Source organism: Podarcis filfolensis, assembly GCF_964270895.1.
Source record: "Podarcis filfolensis genome assembly, chromosome: 17".
Lineage (NCBI taxonomy): Eukaryota > Metazoa > Chordata > Lepidosauria > Squamata > Lacertidae > Podarcis > Podarcis filfolensis.
This window is the reverse complement of record NC_139621.1, coordinates 38375065-38399142: the sequence shown is the minus strand read 5'-3', so window position 1 is coordinate 38399142 and position 24078 is coordinate 38375065. Positions and strand designations below refer to the sequence as shown.

General features: G+C 46.3%; 1 protein-coding gene across 1 annotated transcript; it reads left to right on the top strand.

The window, feature by feature from the left end:
* Positions 1 to 5809: 5809 nt before the first annotated feature.
* Positions 5810 to 21112, top strand: C1R (complement C1r). The gene is made up of 11 exons (XM_083593256.1): positions 5810 to 5962; positions 7726 to 7966; positions 10026 to 10218; positions 11845 to 11985; positions 12892 to 13088; positions 14036 to 14183; positions 14270 to 14391; positions 16222 to 16300; positions 17270 to 17407; positions 18734 to 18808; positions 20069 to 21112. Coding segments are annotated over exons 1-11 (2172 nt in total). The 5' UTR covers positions 5810 to 5960; the 3' UTR covers positions 20905 to 21112.
* The last annotated feature ends 2966 nt before the right edge of the window (positions 21113 to 24078 follow it).

Genomic DNA, 24078 nt, shown 5'->3' with positions numbered 1-24078 from the left:
GCAGAGGGCCTTCTCGGTAGTGGCACCCTCCCTATGGAACGTGCTCCCTTCAGATGTCAAGGAAATAAACAACTATCTGACTTTTAGAAGACATCTGAAGGCAGCCCAGTTTAGGGAAGTTTTTAATGTTTGATGTTTTATCATGTTTTTAATATTCTGTTGGGAGCCACCCAGAGTGGCTGGGGAACCCAGCCAGATGATGATTATTACAAAGTGGGGCTTTTTTTCAGCCAGAGCTCACCAGTTCTCAGTTCCGGCCCCTTTCAGGTGGACTCCATTGCCATTCTTACAGAACAAGGGAGAAGTTCATGGTGAGCTCAAGCACCTCTTTTTCTAGAAAAACAAGCACGGGTACAAAAGCAAAATTCACCTTTGCTGCCTTGGCCCTGCCCACTGCTGGCATTTGGGCCTTGAAATGTTGCCCAGAAGGGAATGTGATTCCCCACCCTGATGTATTGCGGCAGTAAAGAGGTATCTAAACATAGCAGATGTATTCAGATCAAAGAGGAAGCGCTCAAGCACAATCATTTGCTACACTTGTTTCTTTAAAGAAAGAAGAAATCATAGCCTTTGCCAAAACCAAAGTTATGATTAATGTCTTCCTGCTAAGGAGTTCAAAATGGCGAAAAAATGTGCATTTTCCTTCCTCCATCCTCACAGCAACATCCCTATGAAATAGAGTCCTGTCCCCTTCATGGCTGAGATGGAGAAAAGGTTTGGGAAGGGAGCTGCTATCTATGGCTATAGTTTATGAGTCTAAAACAAGGATTAGGAAGCCCGTGGCCTTCTCTGAGGTTGTTGGACCCCCCCAACTGCCGTCAGCCTCAACCAGCAGGGGTGGGTGATGGCCGATGCATCCCAAAAGCATCTTGAGGGCCACAGATTCCTGGTTGAGGCAGCTCTGCTGCATGGTTAGTGCAGGAACGGGGAGGCAATGCACACAGGCTCAGGCAGGCAAGTCTAGTTATCTCTGTGCAGGGGAAAACCCAGAAAGTCATGCAGACAGATTCTGCCTGCCAAAACCACACTCTCTTTGAGGGTGTCCTAGCGGCTAGGACCTAGGCAGGGAGTGAGCTGGGGATAGGAAGGGGGGGACTGGAGCTTCAAGTTGCAGCGAGATCCTTTTCAGAATAAGAGTTCTGGCATCCCAGGCGGAAGGGAGGAGCTACTGGTAACAAAGGACAGTGCTCTGCTGGAGAACTTCAGCAAAAGGGTGTCTGTAGTTCAGTAATGAGCGGAGCAAGGACATTCTTTCATCTGAAAGCTTCAGGGTGGAGATGGTGCAGAGCAAAGTTAAGAATGTGAAGCAGGATGCATCCCCCTGGAGCCCTGTAAAGCATCGCTCAGAGCCGCAGCAGAAATCCTGGGCATGTTTTATGAAAAATGGGGGTTCAGCCGCCTTAGGATGTTTAATTCTTATTCCTGCGAGGAGCAGAATTACTGAGAAAGAGCCAAGGGTGCTTCCAGGTGGGTTGACTGTGGAGCCAATGCTTTTCTTGTGCGCGTTTCACAGCACCCCCACAACTCGATGATCACTGAAATACTTTAAAAAACATTTTTAATTCAGATTCCCCTTTAACATGGAAAACCCTAAAAATAACCCCTGCTGGTGTGGACACTTGTCAGTGCATTTTGGGGCGGAAGTGGGATGTTTGCAGTTTGTTGCATGCATTGTGATGTTTTCATGGGTGGCCTCTTGTTACACTACTATTTCCATTTGCTCCTCACCAGGTGCAACATATGTGTTCCTATTTCCACCGATTGTCCCATGCAGACGGCAGATTTGAATTCCAGCAACCCAGCTGGGAGACATTATTCTCTTGAGATCTCACCACGCTGTACACATGAAGGAGTATCCTGAAGACTGTAACTGTGGTACATATTTTGGGCTTAGAATCATAGGATTTTTTTAGAGTTGGGAGGAATCCTAGGGATCATCTAGTCCAACCCCCTTCAACACAGGAATATGCAGCTGTCCCATCCGGGGATCGAACCTGCAGCCTTGGTGTTATCAGCACCATGCTCTAACCAACTGAGCCATCTGGGCTTAACAAGAAAATAGCTTTTAATACAGAGGTTTTGCACAGGACCTCTTTATCCAAGACTTATGCAAGTTAGGCAAATGCCGCTCTTGCACAAAACTTTGTTATATTCTTGTTTATTATTTAATGAAAATTGATATTGCAGCCCTTTCCTCCAAATAAACACAGGACTCCATTGTGCATGCTGCGAAATATGATAGTTAAGGATGGCAACTTTTCTCTTCTGCACTCCCTGGCTTGATTTTCTTTGAAAGTGCAGGTTCACAGGGACAGAAATACCTGTGTGCGTGCCCAGAACAGAACAAGGCAGCTGATGGCGAAGGAGGAGTGAGTGGGAGAGGTGCAACTCCACCCCCATACATACCATTAAGCTCTGCTCACCGGCTTGGGCGGCAAAGCAGAAAAGGAACAATGAAAATCCGTGGCTGAAACCAAGAAACAGGAATGTGGGGAAAGCTAATGGGCCAAAAGTATGCACAGGAAAACGAGATCCTTGTGAACTAGTTGGGATATAAGGCTCCTGTCTGGAAGCAGGTCAAGTTCTTGCAAATTTCCTTCCCCGGGCTGCCTTTCCCAGCTATAGGTGTGCAGGCTGATCTGCATGCAGGTTGCGCTGGTGATGAATGAGAATGTATTGGGCTTCATTCCAGATCTGCACTCCTTTATCAGCTCTTAAGTGCTAAAGTTGGCCGTTTGCAAAAGAGGTAGTAACTCTACCATGGTTTCTCTGGATAGCTGCTTGGGACATGCTAGCCATCCCATCCAAACTCCTGCAGTTCTGCCTCCCCCTTCCCCCAATTTTAATCTAAATTTTCAATCACACCCTTTGCCAAATGAAACCAGCTGGTCCCCTGCCTGCATTCTTCCTTCCTCCATCCCACAAGTCCCACATACCCCTCCTACCTTTCAGAAGCGTTATAAACTTGATAGTATCCTGGGCGAGGGCATAGACATTGAACTGTCCGCAACCACACTGAGCGTTAATAACTTTATCCATGAAACTCTAAAATTCAGCCTAAGGCAAATGAACACTCAGAGCTCAGAGCCTGGTGCAGGGACAAAGAGGAAGAAAATTAAGCGCTGTGGTTTCCTAAGGGTGTGGAGTGGCATTGGGGCAGTAGAGCAACATTCTGGTTTTTAGGGCTCGACCCATATTTTGATCGTATGGTATTGTGTAACAATGAATTTCCTTGGGAACTGGATCTTTCTCGTTCTATGGCTGTGCCTTGCGAAAATTCTGATCTTACCTGCTGAATTGGATCTGATAAGATTCATGGAAAACCCACAGAGAGAAAACCCACAGAGAGATTTTGCTTAGCCAAGCTTCAGTTCAGTGGGTAAGGTTTTCATAAGGCAGAGCTGCAGAGCAACAGGAAAAGCTCTCAGACCTGGGGGAACTAATTGGTACACAATACAAGCAAAATACAGGTCAAGTATTGGATTGAGCTAGATTGTGCATTTGCTGGGCTTCTTCAAGAGCACAGAAAAAATAGGATAACGTGGTCATCCTGAGTAAACAATTCAGCTTTTGGAGAATCTCCATTTTGATTTTTAGGATGCTTCCAGCTTGTCTCTATATTGTGGGAGAGATGCAAGCACATACCAGAACTTTAGGTCCGTGCAATTAAAGTGGATTAAAGTGCTCTGTCACTCTAGCACAACAAATCCACTTAAAAATATCTACAGACTTTTTGCAGGTCGTCTGAAGGGGACCTAAGTCTGATTCTTTTTTAAAGTGGATTTGTTGTGCTAGGGCGGCAGAGTGCTTTAATCCACTTTAATTTCTGTTAGGAGCTGGAATCCCCCCTGCAAAAGAGTGACAATCTGGAGGCGGTCTTATTAATTATGGGTTTAGTAAGGCAGGATTAGTTCCTCCCCACCCCAGTCCCCTCTAGCAACAGGAACAGTACAAAATCCTGGGGGTGCCCCCAGATTGTCATTATTTCGTGGAAAGGATTCAAGCACATACTAGAAATATAGAGTTGCTCAGTTAAAGTGGATTAAAGCACTTTAAAGTGGATCAAAGCAACAATTCCACTCTTTAAAAAAGGACCACTGCCTTTTTGCAGTTAGGAAAGTAACAGTGAAATGCGCGTGCATATGATGAGCAAATGATAAACAGGAAGCTGTATATACACCTGGCAAGAAAATCAAACTGGATGCTCGTTGTCGTATAATTTCCCACAAACAAATCTGATTGCATGCCGAATAAAGACCAGACACCATGTAATCATCATGTAAACTTTGTGCAAAGAAATCAGAATGGATATGCAATAAAGAGGAACTGGAGGAACCGTTAATAAGGAAGTTGCTAGATTTAATGTCTGTGGAGATCTGCTGGAAAGTGTGTGGCAATTCTTGGTGAACCCTCAGAAGTCGGAGGAAGGTGATTTGTGATGGATGGGTGGGGGCTTTGTGCCTTCTGTAACAACTTGCCTTCCTCCCCTTGGCTAGCAAAACAGTAAACTTTGCAAAATAAAATAAATTATGCAAAAGTACCCATTTTAGAATTTAAATTGTCATGTTTACGCACCCTGAGCATCTACTTTGCATGCAGAATACCCCAGTTCAATCGCTGGCACCTCTGGGTAGGGTAGGGACTATTCACTGTCTGAAATCCTACACTGCCAGTCAGTGTAGACTGCACTGAACCACATGGGCCACAGGTCTGGCTCAGCATAAGGAAGCTTCCTTTGAAGAGACACAGCCAACTAGAATCAAGGCAGATGCACAGCAGATATTTAAAGTGCATCCAAAGCACATGATGACCCCCCCAGAGAATACAGGGAACTATGGTTTTCCCCTACAATACATAGTACCCTTAAAAAACTACAGTTCCTAGGATTCTTTGGGGGTAGTCATGTGCTTTTGATGTATGTCTGGTGTGCTTTAAATGTATGGTGATCTGCTCTCACTCTTGTTTGGATGAGCCAGCAGCCTATCTCAGTATAAGACAGCTTTCATACATCTCATATGTGAGCAGTGGGTTAAGGACCGGGGACGTGGGTGGCACTGTAGTCTAAACCACTGAGACTCTTGGGCTTGCTGATCGGAAGGTCGGGGGTTCGAATCCCTGCGACGGGGTGAGCTCCCGTTGCTCGGTCCCTGCCCCTGCCAACCTAGCAGTTATAAAGCACGTCAAAGTGCAAGTAGATAAATAGGTACCACTGTGGCGGGAAGGTAAATGACGCTCTGGTTTCCGTCATGGTGTTGTGTTGCGCCAGAAGCGGTTTAGTCATGTTGGTCACATGACCCAGAAAACTGTCTGCGGACAAACTCCAGCTCCCTCAGCCTGAAAGCGAGATGAGCACCGCAACCCCATAGTCGCCTTTGACTGGACTTAACTGTCCAGGGGTCCTTTACCTTTTTTACCTAAAGACTGGCAAACTCCATGTTGACATGTGCCAGGGAGGTTACTTGTATTTCTGTTCTTCCAAGCTCCCCATTTCCCCAAGCAGTGAGACATTTCAGGGGACCACTCCCCATGCTTTAATTTTCTTTGGAGGTAAAGGCACTGGAGATGGTTTTTTTGAAAGTGTTGCTTGAGGCTGTCCGCTCCTGCATCTGATGTGGGTTGGAGCTTTGCAAGGCTCACAACCTTTACAGTTAAGGCACAACTGAACTGTTTGTGCAACAGTTTTACTCCTCTGGAATCTGATTGTGAAAGCTTCTGTCCATCACTCCACCTCTGTGGGGACAGCAGAGGGCAGCAGAACACAGCAGAAAGGAAACCATCTCTCTTGCCCAACTGATTTGGAAACCAGTTATCTCCCCCTTCCCTCCCTCTCAGCAAGGTCTGCCCCAACTTCCCCGAATCACGGCTTAACAAGGTTAAGTGTTGTTGAAATCTGTTTGCCGCTCCCAAGCACAGACCACCAGAACGGGAGGGAGGAAGAGAGTTAACTCAAGTCTGCAAGCATGTGAGTGTTGACTGTACAGTGAAGGGAGAGGGTGGCATGCGTAACGGTAGCAAAAGGATTCGCTTTACTCTGGCAAAGTCTGGGGCCAAATCTAATATCCAAAGACTATATTACAGTGTCTCCATTATCAAATGACGCTGGTTGCATGGACAAAGCATGGTGTCTGGGGCTGCTGCCAGATGGGTGTTTGTTGTGGGACGGGTGCTCTTTGTGCACACGGATTTTTTCGCAGCATTCACCCGACTTCATTGGCATCAAAATGCCAGCCTATATTTTGTCCCCATTTAGTCCCCATTTACTCTTTCTGGGGAAATTTCAATAACAACAACACCAAAGTATTGCCAACACCCCCTTTGCAATACAGTGGTACCTCGGGTTAAGAACTTAATTCGTTCCGGAGGTCCGTTCTTAACCTGAAACCGTTCTTAACCTGAAGCACCACTTTAGCTAATGGGGCGTCACGCTACCGCTACGCCGCCACTGCGCGACTTCTGTTCTCATCCTGAAGCAAAGTTCTTAACCCGAGGTACTATTTCCAGGTTAGCAGAGTCTGTAACCTGAAGCGTCTGTAACCAGAGGTACCACTGTATCTGCATGGTCCATTTGCAGTATTAACCTCAACTGGAAACTCCCTGGGAAGTGACCTATAGAACAGCATTTAGCTTTAATGGAGTGCAACTTATAGTCTAAAGATGTCTCTAACCTGGCATGTTCTCAGTCTGCTCTAGTAGTCCCCTGAAGAGGCTGGCACTACCGTTTAGATGCTTCTCTTATCTCAACAGGGTGCTTCTTCCAAGACGCTTTGTAGTCACAACCACAGTAGTCAGAGCAGGGGTGTACAGACCCAAAGCCTATAGTTCTTGCGAATGGCTGGTGATTTCCTTCCCAGCCTCTTCTCCAGAAAGTTTGTGGCCTTCAGGTCTAAGGAGCTGTGCACAGAACATACTCAGAGAAATAGCAAAACCAAAAGTTGCTGCCTTGAGAGTAGTGGAAGCAAAACTAAGAACTGTACAAGAGGATTGTGGCTTCTCGCTAGGCCTCAGTGCTGCCTGCAACTCTTCCTCACTGGTTCCAGGGTGTCTGAACAGATGTGCATAGCCATCAAGGACCACCGAGTGCATGATGCTCTCTTGCTGTCATGCCAATTCTGAGGGATCCAGGTCTTTAACGCTCCAGTCGGCGTGGCTAATGGCCAGGGTTGATGGGACCTGGAAACCAACAACATCTGCATGGCCAAAGACTAGCCACCTCACATTTAATGGGTGCTGATTTATGCCTTTTCTAGAAAAGAAATTAGGACCCTTTTTAGTGCAGTTGATCAGTTCCCAGCACATCCACAATTGTGCCCAAAGATTCAAGACCCAATTCAAGATCTAGCCCACATAACAAGTTGTTTTATAGTGTGACTATGCAATCATCACTACTGCACAAGTGCAGAACTGAGTGCAGAATTCACCAGTCTGCTAAATATAAGCTTCTATTTTTTTACTTTTTTAAAAAAAGCAAATTTTTAACCCTTAAGGCTACACATATAAGATTAAAATTACACAGGGAACCTAAATCACAAATAGTAGCTAAGCCAGATATTTAATATGACTTAAGATCACAATCTAACTCCTTTGCCCATCCAGTGACTTTCAGAAACAGATGCAAAAACATTTCAACATAAGCAGATTTTTCATAGTGCTGAATGTGAGGGTCTTTAGCACCAAGTTCCTCTTCCTTTTGGTCTTCATTCTCAAATGTGTGTGCTGTGTTTACAGGTTTCCCCAACTCCTCCAACTCCTCCTTCTGCAAGGAGCTTTCGTCTTCGGAGCTGTCAGTTCCACGCCAACCACGAGGAGGCTCTTTGGGGAGGTCAGGTCCCCCAATTACCCCAAGCCGTACCCAAACAACAATGAAAGTACCTGGGACATTTCTGTGCCAAAGGGCTTCAGAGTGAAGCTGAATTTCTGGCAGTTCGATCTGGAGCCATCTGAGGACTGCACTTACGACTACGTCAAGGTGTGTGTGTGGACAGAGCCTGGGATGCAGAGGGGGTGGTAGAGGAATTGCTGCATTTCCAAGTGGCTGAATCTCCATTTTGCATAGCTTGGCTCCACAAGTCTCTGCTCTGTTATTATGTTTCCCTCTCTCCCCAGGGTGTATGGGGTATTAGGGGTGGGGTAGTACCTCACCCCACGGGTGGCGCTGTGGTCTAAACCACAGAGCCTAGGACTTGCCGATCAGAAGGTCGGCAGTTCGAATCCCCGTGACGGGGTGAGCTCCCATTGCTCGGTCCCAGCTTCTGCCCACCTAGCAGTTTGAAAGCACGTCAGTGCAAGTAGATAAATAGGTACCACTCCGGCGGGAAGGTAAATGGCGTTTCCATGCGCTGTTCTGGTTCGCCAGAAGCGGCTTAGTCATGCTGGCCACATGACCCAGAAGCTGTACGCCGGCTCCCTTCGGCCAGTAAAGCGAGATAAGTGTCATTTGCGACTGGGCCTAATGGTCAGGGGTCCCTTTACCCTTACCTCTAGTACCTCTGCTGGGAGACATGATGCACCACTTCTGGGGCAGTTTGTCCACCTTTGGTCCCCACCCTGCACTCAGCTCTCACCTCCTCGAAGCTATCAGCATGTGACAGCAGCCACACCCCAGGAATGGCTTCCACTGGCTGGCTAAACCAGGAGAGGGTAGCTTAAGGTTACCAGATGTCCCTGTTTCCTGGGGACAGTCCCCGGATTTACAAATCAGTCCCCATACAAAATCCTATCATTCCTACTGAAGTTGAAAAGTGTCCCCGGATTCATTGAAAAAAAATCTGGTAACCTTAGGGTAGGTGGTGAGTTAGGGACTTCCCCTGCATGCAAAGACAGATTCTGGTGGATTGAACAGATGAGACTAATAGTGGGTCCATCACTCAAGAAGGCAGTTTCTGCATGTGCTGCGGAGGGAAGTGAGGGGCAGACGGAGCTCATTCACCTGGGAAGATGGCTCATCTAGGAGAAAGAAAGCTCTGATCCTAAACCCCTGCTGCCTAGCAGGACATCTTCAGGAGAAGAAAAGGCTAAGGAGCAAACCTGTCAGGAATGAGCCAGCTCCCAGAGAAGATTTGCAGCCAACTGCGGAAAGCAGCCAGGAACAGAGAGGCTTAGATGTTAGTCAGACAGGAGAGAGCCGGCAGCTGCAGACTTCGGCTCTTCCTGACCTTGACGAACTGGCTGTTAAGACAGTAGCTGAGAGCAGGTGGGAACACAGCCAAAGCTCCCGGGAAGAGGTTGGAGCTGATCCACTCAGCCCTAAGAGTCTGTGAATGGGAGGGCTGTTAGATAGGAAGCAAAACAAGAGACGTAAGAGTCAGAAGTTCAATTTCTTCTGTCACAGCCGGAAGAAGTCTTCAGAAGGGTCATCTTGAGTAATGATGCTGGAGGCTTTGTCAGAGCTGCCAGAGCTATCTGTTTGCTTTTGCAATAAATCCCCCTTTACCTATGCCTACTGTGTTATCAAGCTGGGATCCTGGACTCCTGACAAAGCCCTGCACAAATCCAAAGTGGATGGCGCCTTGTAAGCCTCCTTCCAGCAACTCCTGTAGCCAAACTGGTGCCAAACGTATTGCTCTGCTTTCCTTTGGACCACATCAGTGAGACCAAGAGGGGGGTCTTGTTGTCTGGGCAGCCCAGGACCTCCATCGACACTGCCCAGACTTGCACCCAGGAGAGGTCACTTTGCACCCAGGAGAGGTCACTCAAGCAACAGTTTGACTTCACCCATGGAGGTGCACTCCATTGTCTCTCGAGACAGATGGATGTCAACAACCTACCTTCCAAGGGCCTTTCCCTCTTTTTCAAACAGCTGGCCAACATACAACAGCAGCACTGTTTTTTTTAACCCACCCCCCAGTTTCAAAAACAATTCACCACAACATGGCGTCCTCCTCAAAGAGACACCACAGCTTAAGAAATGGAAGCCGGAAACCCACTGGGCTTGGGTGCATGCAGACCTAGGGATGAGGTTCTTTGGATCTTGGTCAGTTAAGACCACTGTTCTAATACTTTCTCCTCCCCTTACTGGGTTCTGGCAGATCACAGCCAACAAGAAAGACTTAGGCCGGTACTGCGGCCAGCAAGACTCAACCACCGGCAACCACCCTAGAGGCAAAGAGATTTTGTCAGCTGGGAACCGAATGCGGCTGCTGTTCCACTCCGATTTCTCCAATGAAGAAAATGGCACCAATGTCTTCTACAAGGGCTTCCAGGCTTATTATCAAGCAGTGGGTGAGCATAGAGCCTCCATTCTCTGCAGAAGGGGACAGGCAGGGCTGATGCAAATGATGACAGTCTGACTACAGCCGTACCTCGGAAGTCGGACGCCTTTCGACTCGAACGTTTGGGTTCCCGAACACTGCAAACCCGGAGGCGAGTGTTGCGGTTTGCGAATGTTCTTTGGAACCCGAACGTCCGGTGCGGGTTCTGCGACTTCCAACTGGTTGCAGTAGCTTCCTGCAGCCAATCGGAAGCCTCACCTTGGTTTCCAAACATTTTGGAAGTTGAAAGGACTTCAGTTTGACTTCTGAGGTACGACTGTACAGGCAGAGGCCTGACTGGGGAGTTATGGACAAAGCTTACTGCTGTGAATAGGGAGGGGTCCCTCAGTATAAAGTCGCCCCCCTGTGTCAGGTGTGTTCAGACTACCATCCATTGTGCTCTCACTGCTGGTTTTCAAAGCTGCATGCACACAATATTAGGCACAATTCATATTGATCCTGTAGTTTCTTGACAAACACTGCTATTTGATGTGGGGGGTTTTTCAAACCAGCCTCAGTCTGACTAGAATGGTTTTAAAAAAATTATTTATGAATTTCAATTTTATACATTTCAATAATTTTACTATCATTTTAACATTTCAAAACTCGACTTCCTTCCCCCTCTTTCTCCAGTTCCTTAAATTTATTTTTTAATATTTTCTGCATATTCCAAATTAACTTAATCATTTGTTCATCAACTTTAAATGTATACTCTTATAAAACTGCAGGTTATTACAATAATCTTGCCAATGTTCTTCTCTGTTTACAGTTTGTTTGTAAATATTCAATAAACCATTTCCATTCTTTTATAAAAAGTTTGTTACCTTGATTTCTTTTTTTTCTGGTAAGTTTTGCCATTTCTGCGTATTCCATTAGTTTTTGTATCCATTCTTCTTTCATCAGGACTTCTTCTTCTTTCCATTTTTGGGCAAACAACATTCTTGCCACTGTAGTCGCATACATAAATAAATTTCTATACCGTTTGAGTAGTTCTGTCTCTATAATTCCCCAAAGGAAAGCTTCTGGGTTGTTGTTTTTTACAGATGTTATTTTAAACTTCTTTTTTCAATTCATTATATATCAATTCCCAGTAAGCTTTAACCTTACTAAAGGTTAAAGGTCAGTCTGATTAGAATCACAGAGCATAGAATCATAGAAGGAGCGTCTCCACCCCCATCGTTCTGCCCGGACACTGAGGTCCAGCGCCGAGGGCCTTCTGACGGTTCCCTCCCTGCGAGAAGCCAAGTTACAGGGAACCAGGCAGAGGGCCTTCTCGGTGGTGGCACCCGCCCTGTGGAACGCCCTCCCACCAGATGTCAAAGAGAAAAACAACTACCAGACTTTTAGAAGACATCTGAAGGCAGCCCTGTTTAGGGAAGCTTTTAATGTTTAATAGGTTATTGTATTTTAGTGTTCTGTTGGAAGCCGCCCAGAGTGGCCGAGGAAACCCAGCCAGATGGGCGGGGTATAAATAATAAATTGTTGTTGTTGTTGTTGTTGTTGGGACTCTGAGGGTCATCAAGTCCAACCCCCTGCAAACCTTTAAGCCAAATTAGTGTATAAACCTTTTCTAACTCTCGTTGTGGGATATCCCCAGACTTGGATGAGTGCGCCCTTGAAAACGACGTCGAAGATGGCGCACCTCGGTGCCAGCACTTCTGCCACAACTACATAGGGGGCTACTTCTGCTCTTGTCAGTCCGGCTACCGTCTCCAGAGTGACCAACATTCCTGTAAAGGTAAGAGGACGAGCCAGGCTGTATGCACGCTATACCTCTGGAACACATTTGAAGCACATTTCCCTCTGCAAAGGATTCTGCGCACTGTCGCTGATGCCTCACAGTGTCACACTTCCCAGCAACCTTTAACTGACAGCGCCCAGAATTCTTTGAGGGAAACAGTGTGCTTCGAATGCACGCTGTAAAGTTATAGTGTGTATATTGCAGAAAGCTCATGGGTGGGACTACGGAGGGCTACTGCATTATAGTGCTTATGGAAAGCTGTGGTCCAAGATGTCAGCCGTTCGTGACTAATCACATAAAAACAGAAGAAAATGTTAAACATCAAAAACTTGCCTGTATCAGCAATGTTTTATTACATGTTTATATGTGCTGGAAACCGCCCAGAGTGGCTGGGGAAACCCAGCCAGATGGGTAGGACATTATAATAATAATTATTATTATTAATTTCTTAAGTAAGCCACTCTCTCTTGGCCTCAGTCTCACACCCGCAATGTATAGAAAATGGTAGTGGTTTTTGCTACAGTGGGGATGTAAAGATTACTGTAATCATGCATGTGAAGTATTTTGAACATGGCAAATGCTGTTCCTGTTTTAGCCACGTTCTCCATACTGAAGATAAAACGGAGTATGGATTAGCTACCTTCATAATCCCATTTAATCTGTTGCGTTCACAGTATGGGTCATCGGAGCGACAAAAGGGGAGCTTTTCCTGCACTTTCAATCCGTGTTGATATAGGTGAGGTCTATAATCTGTGTTAGAAATTGTGGCTACAGAACAGGGACCGATCATTCTTCCAGTTGAATAGTGTGGTGAAAGAGAGAAGAATGGACCACCTACAAGGAAAGGATGCCCTGTGGGTCCCTGGCTTTCAGCAAACCTTATTTTGCTTCCTTGCCCTGCAGTGAATTGCAGCAACGAACTGTTCACGGAGCAATCTGGGTACTTGTCAAGCCCTGGTTATCCTCAGCCCTACCCAGCTGATTTACGCTGCAACTACAGCATACGAGTGGAGGCAGGCCTGATCATCACACTCAAATTCCTGGAGCCTTTCGAAATTGATGATCACCAGCAAGTCCACTGTCCTTATGACCAGCTCAAGGTATTGTAGATCACTGTACCCCGGGCTGGGGCTGTTCCACTCAGCCCTGCTTACTCCAAATGGATCATAAATGAGGAAAGAGGGATGCTCCAAAATGTACAAATGTCTGCAATCTGTCTTTGAAGTATCCAGTTCTCAGCATGTGGAATAAAGAAGTCCTGCTATTTTCTTGAAAGCCGTTTTTTGAATATATCGAGAATGCTGTTCTGTATGTTCATTGCCACCTTCCCCGCAGGCTGAACTTCTTTTGGAAAGAGAAACCATTAGAGTGTTTTTGAAATAGCTAATATATTCACAAATACCATCGTTCAGCCCGGACACTGAGCTCCAGCTCCGAGGGCCTTCTGGCGGTCCCCTCACTGCGAGAAGTGAAGCTACAGGGAACCAGGCAGAGGGCCTTCTTGGTAGTGGCGCCCGCCCTGTGGAACGCCCTCCCATTAGATGTCAAAGGAATAAACAACAATATCTGATGTTTAGAAGACATCTGAAGGCAGCCCTCTTTAGGGAAGTTTTTAATGTTTGATGTTTTATCGCTTATTATTATTCTGTTGGGAGCCACCCAGAGTGGCTGGGGAAACCCAGCCAGATGGGCGGGGTACAAATAAATTAGTAGCAGTAGTAGTAAGTGTAGTGCTGAATAGCATCCACACTCGTACGGACAGCAAATACTTTGCTCCCAAAGGATTAGTGGATTAGTGGTTAAGAGCGGTAGACTTGTAATCTGGGGAACCGGGTTCGCGTCTCCTCTCCTCCACATGCAGCTGCTGGGTGACCTTGGGCCAGTTACACTTCTCTGAAGTCTCTCAGCCTCACTCACCTCACAGAGTGTTTGTTGTGGGGGAGGAAGGGAAAAGGAGATTGTTAGCCGCTTTGAGACTCCTTTGGGTAGTGATAAAGCGGGATATCAAATCCAAACTCTTCTTCCCAAACTCTCTGCTTCTCACCAGATCCAAGTTGGTGGGGAAGAGGTTGGTGAATTCTGTGGCACAACGTCTCCAGGAAGCATCGAAACCAATGGCTCTTCGGTGGACGTCCTTTTCCACACGGATGATTCAGGATACAGCCGTGGGTGGAAGATCCGGTACAGCACAGAAAGTAAAGTATCCCCATCCAGCAGACGGAGATAAATGGTACTCAGCCATCTGCCGCCGCTTCCTTCATTCCTCTCTTATCTCCAACAGGAGTCCCTTGCCCGCAGCCTGTTCCAAATGATGAGTTCACCATCATTCAAGACCTACAGTCATTGTATCAATACCAGGACTACTTCATTGCCAGCTGCAGGACTGGATATCGGCTGATGGAGGTGGGACTCATTTATCTAGGGCTGCGGACACATTGAAGCACATTTGAAGCACATTTGCCCCTCAAAGAATTATCGGCACCCCAGTTTGCCCCTCATAGAGTTACAATTCCCAGCAAGCCTTAATAAACAGCAGCGCCCAGAACTTTTTGAGCAGGGCAAGGAAGAGACTCCACTTCTGACACCAGTGTTGCAAGCCACACCAATCTCTGCCTAGCAGTGCACAAGATTTCAGGGGGCCTTGGCCCTCCATTGGTGTCTGTGTTCTTATGGGGAAATTAGGCACAATGGCAATGCTGGATTAAACCCTGTAGAGACCCCTAGGCAGTCAAAATCTCGGGAGCCCCCTTGCAAATTATCTCCTATTACATTTTTTATTTTACCAACCGACTTTAATAAGCTAAATCAATATTATTTTGATCCATTGTTGCAAAGGCCCTAAAAGGCCTCCTCTGTGCATTTGGCAATCCGGCACTGCAAAAATGGAGGCTAGTGTCTTAATAATATATGGCTTATTTTACACATATATACAACTTTTAGTCTTCAGTCATTGAAACACGTAACTGCAGTTGGAAGGGACCAGCTAGTCCAACCCCCTGCAATGAAGGGGCGCACAGCAGGAGCACCCCTAAAGGTGCCAGCTTATCTTTATGGCAGCACGACCAGCCTCCTTTTTTGTTCTGCAACCTGTCTTGGTCTCCAGGGCACATACAAGCACGATTCCTTGTGTGACTTCATCAACACGTAGGTTTAAAGGCTGGTACACACTTTGGACCTTTGCCCAGGTCAATTAATTCATCACATGCTAATTGCTGATGCTCAGAAGTAGGTTTACACACATGAATCTCAATTACATTAGCATAAATGCTTATTAAACACCTCAAAACCTTTAGAGAAGGAAAGAATGTGCTTTGGATGTGTTTTAAAAGTATAATGTGTACATCGAGTGGCTTCTCCATTACTTTATCTCTCTGCCTTCTAAGCCTTTCCCTCCTATGATGTCCTCATGATCCCTCAGGCTTTGGGTGTGTGTGTGTTTTCTCCTCCATTCCTAAACGCTTCTCTTCCCTTTTACATCTCCCAGTTTTTATCCTAGGAACAGTTTAAGGAATATGTCAGGGCAAGAGAAACATCTGATTCAACAAATATTTATGTCCCAAAGGCATCTGCGCTTGTGGATCTGATTAAGGCAGAAAGAGATGTGATGATTGCATAATTTCTGGCCAGCGTCATGAATAATGGGGAAATCGAAAGTAGAGCAGAACAAACAAGCAGGCCTTAAATTGATCCAGTGTTCAGCCCGGGAATTTGTTTTGGTAGTTATGACTCAGCTCTGCCAGGATCTAAAACCGCATTTCCCCAACCTGGTGCCCTCCAGATGTTTTGGTCTCAGAGCGGAGATGTTGGGAAAGGCTGGTTTAAAGTAGCAATGGTGAGTTCCTTTAAGCCTGTCCAAGGGGATTTCCCAAAACATGCTAAGCCTCCAGGACCCTCCACACTTGATATCTAGGGTAGCAGGGTATTCAAGGCAGAGGGTGTGGCTTCTGTGCAGAGTTGAGCATCAGAATATATATCCACAATGAAAATAAGAAAAACTGCCACTCAGTGATCCTAAATCTGAGGTAGAATTTTGAATAAATTAACAAATTTTTTAAAAAGTATTTGCTATCTTAAGATATACGTAGGTCTTCCACCCACTGGCCAGGATCCAACAGGTGGGTCATGAAGCCAAATACACCTGGCTAATTTCGGCACTACCTGAGACAAAGGTAAGGGGCATAGCTGTGTGCAGGGACTTGCCCAACCCTCAACTGCCTTTTTGTTTTTGAGCAGGGCGACAAAGCACTGAAATCCTTCACCGCTGTCTGCCAGAAGGATGGGACGTGGCACCGCCCGATGCCCCGATGTGAAAGTGAGTAGCTAGCCACAGATCTGAAGTGCCAAATTTTTCGCTCCATAAGATGCACCTAACTATAAGACGCACCTAATTTTTAGAGGGGGAATGCAAGGAAAAAAATATTCTTTAAAGGGAGCGCAGAGCAGAGCCTGTATGCATCCCAGGCTCGGCTCAGCACTTTCACGAGCCGCGTGGAGCATGTGTGCGGCGCTTGCAGGCTTTTCCCTAAGGAGGGAGAAGGGCAGCCCTTCTCCCTCCTCGGGGAAAAGCCCCCAAGAGCTGCACACACGCTCCACGTAGCTCTTTAAAGGGAGCACTGAGCAGAGCCTCCCGCCTGCATTCACCCCATAAGACGCACAGACATTTCCCCTTACTTTTTAGGAGGGGGAAATTGCGTCTTATAGAGCGAAAAATACGGTACTATTAAAAGATGGCAAGTTGCCAATGATTTTATTCATTTATTTTAAGGTCATTTAGTTGCTAGAGGGATGGGGTGGGGGGCAGCCTTCAAATGCCAGAACATCTAGGGCTAGGCCTGTTCCCAAGGTCTAGGCCCCTTCTGCACTCAACCTTGAAAGCAGCATCATACCTCTTTAAGCAGTCATGGCTTCTTCCCCCAGAGGGAAGGTTTTGGGAAGGATGCTGATAATAGGAGACTCTTGTTCCTAAGGAAAAGCGGGACATTCTGGGATCAAATCAGAAACTGGGATGGCGTCTGTAAATCCGGGACTGTCCCTGGAAAATAGGGGGGGTCTGTAATCATTTCCCCATGGGGGAAGGGTCTGTTTGGAGGGTCCTGCTTGGAGGGTCTGTAATCATTTCCCCATGGGTGAGAAGCCATCTTGAGGGGTGTGGGGAGTTTTTTTAGTAGGCAACTGGTAGCAGGAAATCACCACTGAATGATTGTGACCCAGCTGGACTTTGAAAGGATTCCTGAAAGAAAGATTCCCTCCCCTTCATTTATTTGTCGAATTTGCCTCATAGTTGTGAACTGCGGCGAACCGAAAAGCCTGACCAACGGGGACTTCAGCTATGAGACCCAGCCAAACAATAACGACTACCTGTCAGTTGTCAAGTACAGCTGCAAAGAACGCTACTACCGCCTTTTCAGTAATGGAGGAGGTGAGTCCTGCTCAGCACAAACTGTGCCCCCCTCAGTCCCAATCCTTTCCCATTCTGTCTTTTAAGCATTGCTGAGAATTGTATACCTGTGACAGGTAAAGCTACGGTTCCCGGGAAAGAATGTGCTTTGTGTTATGTACTGAAGTTCTCACCCTGGGCCAGCAGGGGGATACTGTAGATAGTTATGCAAATGAAGGATCGAAAGTGACATTCAGTGATTGGATAGTTTTAGAAAGTTGCTACAGTAACGTTGTACTGAAGCTCTATATAAGTAGGCTGACTGAACCCTTCAGTTCTGTCCTGGCCTGTGAATAAACAAGAGCTGTTGAAGAATTGCTGTGTCGTCTGATATGTTCACCCACAACTTAACACTTTGAATGTGCTTTAAAGGTGAAGTGCGGACGCAGGAATTCCCCTCCATTCCACGAGGGGCCTCTCAGCCATGTTCACAGCCATTTCACTACGGGATTCCACTTTTGTGGCATCTGCCCATGGAAAATAATTGCCTCACAAAGGCTGCATGATCACATTAGGGCAGCAGCACAGGGTGTAGCTCTGGCATTACTGTACTTACTGTACTTTTCCGTTTTTAAGACTATTTTTTTATTATGTAAAAATCATGCTAAAAAGTGGGGGTCGTCTTATACATGGGTAGTGCATAGGGTGGACATTTGATTGGTTCCTGCCACAGCTGCCAGCAGCTATTGTGCGTGTTATTGGTTGCTGCGTCAATGGGTGATGTTGATTGGCTGACGCTCGGGCATTTGTGCGGGCGATTGGCAGCTTTTGCTGGCGATGGGACAGAAGGGAGGCAGATTTTGTGACACGTGCAGGTGAGCGATTTTCGGCAATCCCTCCTTAAAAAAGCTCAACAACTTGGTGCCATCCCCCACCCCCAATTTTCTTAAATTTGAGTCCCACAAAATAGGGGGCGTCTTATACATGGGGGCGTCTTATAGATGGAAAAGTACGGCACTGTGTGGCAGAAGCTGCAAAAGCAGAAATGGGTCAATTCTGGGGTGGGGTTAATGCTATTCTGCATTAAAGACACAAGGAAGGTGGGAAAGTAGTTAAGGCAAGAGACGCAGTACAACTGCTGGGTCTTGTCTTTGGGAGCTGAAAAATAATAATAATCCCAAGTTGTTGCAGGTATGTGGAGAGAGAACTGAATTTGTGATTGGAAAAAATGAGAAACTGAGAGAACTGTTCCTTCCAAGAATGGCTCCTTCTATCCCAGCCTGTGCCCTTAGAGTCGAAAAACCAAGGTGTTTAAGCAGGCAAAGTTTATTCAGACTATGCTCTCATTATTTTGGTTTCCTTCCTCAGATATATATACCTGCTCTGCTAAGGGGTCTTGGATGGACCAAGACGACCGCGAGGACATCCCTGTGTGCCTGCCAGGTAATCGGCACTCTTCCATCATCCTCCTCATGTTGTCTAAAAACAAACGAACCAGGCAAACACTGCAGAAAAGAGCAAGATAGAACATGAGGTTAAGGGAGAGGAGGGAGAAAAGATGGGATCAAAAACAGAGAGACAACAGCCTGATGGTGAAGCACGTTCTCTCTGCCCTAAGGTTCTGAGGTTCAAGCAATTCCTGGTTAAAAGGGATCTTTGCCAGGGATGGGTGATTTATTTTGTTGGGGCGGAGGAGAGGAGAAACAGATTTTTGTGTCATGCACTCTGTTCCTTAGTGTCCCGAAGGTTAGGTTCCTTCAGGTGAACAGGCTGCCGAAGGCAGAGGCAGTGAGTAAGGGTGGAGCCCACAGCTCAGATGAGAAGTCGAAGCTAAAGCTGAGGGACACCGTTGAAGAGGCGAGAAGGATCAATGAACCATTGACTAGTATTTGATGTTACTCTGCCTCTAGTCCTGGTGTTAGAGTTTACCCATCATGAAATGTAGCCATTTATAGCCTTATCCTCTACAATTCTATGATAAAGCGAGTGCTTTTTTCCCCTTCTTCTAAAAAATGTTTAAGGGCACTCTCATTTTGACTCAAGAAAATCACCATTTTATAGTTCAAATCGTGGAAAATAAATACAGTAAATGGACAAAAGTACAAAGAACATGCGTTACCTCATATTACACAGCTGACAGCTCACAGTAACTTCCAGATTGGCACGAGGTTGTGTGCACTAACATCTTCCCGATTCCACACATCCACATTCCACACTACTTCACACATTAAACGATCGCTTCCGTCTGAAACTCAGGAAACACCGTGACAGGAAATGCGGCCGCCATCGGGGTTAGCAACGGAACGGGGTTAGCAACGGTTCACCATGCTAGAGAAGAAACTTAAAATTTTAGTTTCTTCTCCCATTAGAGTCACAAAATGTTTAGGGGTATGTGTACCCATGAGTCCCTCCCAGAAAAAAGCACTGGATAAAGCCACCCAGCTTATGGTGGTGAATGACACAGTTTAACAATGCCCTGTTTAAGAAGAGTATGTTCTCTTATCTGTCCTGAATCTCCAGGTACTGGGCTAAGTGTGTTAATAATAAGAGCAAATGCTGGTGGGGAAAAGCTGATTACGTGGGGAAGGTCTGACATGTTCCGTTAAGAGCGAATGGAAGCATTCAAAATAAGGAAATGTCACGTGGGAAATGGGGAAAGGCAGGAGGCTGTCGCCTTTCTTGACCATATTGTCTCTCTTGCAGTCTGTGGAAGACCGGACAATCCCATCCAAATAACCCAACGGATTATTGATGGCCAAGAGGCACCTGAAGGCAGCTTCCCATGGCAAGCGAAAACATTCGTCACCGGACGTGGAGGCGGGGCATTGCTGGGTGACCGCTGGATCTTGACCGCAGCGCACAATTTGTACCCCAAGCCGAGCAGTGCATCTCGGATGGCTCAGAGCCCTGAGCTCTCTGAGGTGATTAAGAAGACTCAAGTCTTCTTGGGACACACGGATGTGGAGGAACTCGTAAAGCTGGGCAATCGCCCCGTCCGCAAGGTTTACATCCACCCAGCGTACAACCAGGGCCTTCCGGAGAACTTTGACGGGGACATTGCCCTTCTGGAGCTGGAGGACCCAGTGACACTTGGGCCTGACATGCTGCCAATCTGTCTCCCGGATCCAGGGAACAGCACCTTCTACGCTCAAGGATGGATGGGTTATGCCAGTGGCTTCGGAGTAGAGAAGAACATCCTTGCTCACAAGCTAAAATATGTACCGATTCCAGTAGCAAGGCGTTCATCCTGTCAGCAGTGGCTGAAAGGGCAGAAGATTGACAGCCAGGACCCGGTCTTCACAGAGAACATGTTTTGTGCAGGTTCCCCTCACGAAACAAAAGATACCTGCCAGGGCGACAGTGGGGGGGCTTTTGCTGTGCGCGACCCGCAGACTGGGCGCTGGGTGGTCTCAGGGATTGTTTCTTGGGGCATCGGTTGTGGCAACGGCTATGGCTTTTACACCAAAGTCATGAACTACCTGGACTGGATCAAGGGCATAGTGGGGAAGGATTGGGTCTCAATGCAAGGGTCAGATTAACATATTGGAATGTAAGCATCCATTGCGATTCAATGGAATCTCCCGCCATTTTGTAAAGAACTGTCACCTCCAATGTATTGTTTCATAGCTCCCTCCCAGGAATGAATAAGTAGGACCTTAACTCACGGTTTAGCAAATCCTCTTCATTAATCAATCTAAGGTTTAGCTGGCTGATATAACAATCAAATAAATGATAGCTTGTTTGAAACCGTCTCGATGTTATAATCGCTAAAAGATTTCTGTACTACTGGCTTTCGTAATGGACAGATTAAAACAACATATTATTCCTGTGTCACTATCCCCAAAGGAGTACAGCATGCCTTTGATTACATCCTTGTGCGAGGAAGAATGCTAGTTTCTTGTGGTTAATAAGGCAGCTGTAGAAGTTGTCCGTGGATCCAAATATGTCAGGCAGGGGTGGCTGTCACAAGGGATAGTCATGGGCACTGACATTCAGGATCAGCTCCATTCTCCAAAGGATGGTCGAGAAGCCTGAATCTGACATCCTTTCCTCCTCCATTTCTTTTTTCTTTTATAATATGTTTTATTGAATTTCCACAAATTTCACATAAAATTCCCATACATAATAATTTTTCTTCTGTTTTATCGACTTCCCACCCCATTTTCCGTGGTGTTTTTTATTCTTATTGCCACAGCTTATCTTCACTCTTCTATACCATAGCCATAATACAATAGTCTCTAATTATTTCTGGTGTTCATAGTTCAAATCCTGATCACAAATCCATCACATTATAATATTTCTTTAAATAGTCCAAAACGGGCTTCCGTTCTTCCATCCTCCTCCATTTCTTAGGCTCATCTAAAATAAAGTCATTGCCACCTAGCAGTGAGTTTTACACTAATGTTGGCAGTGGATGAGGAACAACAACGAAAAAGGCTGTTGTGCTTATTCTGCCTTTAACAGGAGAATGGCCCACCAAAATTAGCAGCTGATACTTTTCACAGTTTGGAGGAAATCATTGCCTGTTAATATCTGCAAGCTACTATTAAAGGCACAGCTACAGTAGCTAGGGGACGTGGGTGGCGCTGTGGGTTAAACCACAGAGCCTAGGGCTTGCCGATCAAGGTCGGCGGTTCGAATCCCCGCGACGGGGTGAGCTCCCATTGCTTGGTCCCTGCTCCTGCCAACCTAGCAGTTCGAAAACATGTCGAAGTGCAAGTAGATAAATAGCTACCGCTCCGGCGGGAAGGCAAATGGCGTTTCCGTGCGCTGCTCTGGTTCGCCAGAAGCGGCTCGGTCATGCTGGCCACATGACCCGGAAGCTGTACTTCGGCTCCCTCGGCCAATAAAGCGAGATGAGTGCCGCAACCCCAGAGTCGGCCACGACTTGACCTAATGGTCAGGGGTCCCTTTACCCTTTATCTTTACAGTAGCTAGATCAAATGTTTCCAAGCCTACTTCACTTTTGGAGATTCCTGGGCTATTGCATTCAAACACCAAAGAGAGGTTTAAGTGTAGAGCATCTCTAACCACTTTTGAGCGCAATCCCACCGCCCAAAACAGATAAAACGTTTCTCCATGCCTTGATTCAAATTTGTTAGGATTGCTGAGAGCTAGATAAAATGGCTTCACATTGTGCCCAGGCTACAACTGGGCTCTTTGTGGTTAAGGGGTAACGAAGGACTGATTCACACATGCATATTTATCGCTTGGTGACTGCCCCATCCAAACCTTAATGTTTCAATGGAGCCATGACAGATCTAACATGACACACAGAACTTTCACATCTTATTGCTTTTGAAGGGTAACTGATGATCACACAGTCGTCAAGTGTATAGTACTCAAGTGATAAACGTGAATCTGTGAGTCAGGCTTTAGCCCAGTTGGTCTTCCTTTAAAAGGCTATTATTAGTCATACATCTCCAGAGAACCTACTTCACTGCTAGTCAAATTATCTGCTGATGTTTTTTCCTAGTGCAACTACTCTATATTAGTGAAATACTTTTAATCCAACTCTTGATGGTGCAATCTAGACTTCTAGAACTTGTCCCACTATTGGCCAAGAGATTCTTGACCACATCTTATGTGCACCCCAAAGAATGCTCCTGCCTAACTGTAAATTTGCATTTATTGCCTCACAAAAATGGCATTCTACAAATATTAAAATTACTGCTGCACAAAACTTTGTGTTCTGTTTTAAGCCTCTTCTGTGCTTTTCTGTTTTCACTGTATACATAAAGCCATCATGCTAACCCAGTGTTCTTTTGCAACCTGCCATGACCCAGGAAATACAACGAGACTTTGCAAATACAGTGCTACCTTGGTTCTCGAACAGCTTGGCTTCCGAACAAATTGGCTCCCAAATGCCGCAAACCCAGGAGTAAGTGTTCTGGTTTGCAAACATTTTTTGGAAGCCAAATTTCCAACACAGCTTCTGCAGCTTCTGACTGAGTGCAGGAAACTCCTTCAGCCAATTGGAAGCCTCACCTTGGTTTTCAAATGGTTCTGGGAGTCGGACTCCCAGAATGGATTAAGTTCGACAACCAAGGTACCACTGTACACAGGTTTGGCAATGCAGTTGGAGGGACAGGTGTGTTTTGAGTACGTGGGGGTCAGCAGGAGCAAAGATGGGGTTAAGGCATCACCCTGAACGCACCCCTTTTCTTTCTGCCACATAACATAAGGGCTGCCATTCACTTCAGTGGGCAAAAGTAAAGGGCTGCATTTGGAGCACTGTTTGCAGAGCAACTAAAGCCCAGCCTTCATCCTGAGAATGACAGATGGTCAACAGAACCTTGACAGGGCACCTTGTCTCACAGGGATCTCTTTCCCCCTAAACCAGCCATGCTGTCTGGGGTGATGGACACTGCAGTCTAAAACATCTGAAAGGCACCAAACTGGGGAAGATTCTTGGAAAACAATCCCGAAAGCGTTCCCACCCCAGGACAACAAACCGTGTGTCTACACAAAGCACAAAATCTAGGAGGCTTCAGGTCCCCACATGCCTTTTATTAAGCCACTCGGTCATTCAATAATCACTGTTTCCCTACAAAACTCTGGGTTTCACCCTCTAGACTTTCAACAACCTGCTGGTAGTTATTAGGCTTTTTGGGGGGGGGGTAGCAGATCAATTTCTGTCCCACTTTTCAGCCTATGCCTATACATCCTATGCCCTTTTAAAATGTGTTTTTTTGGGGAGGGTATTAGGTTGT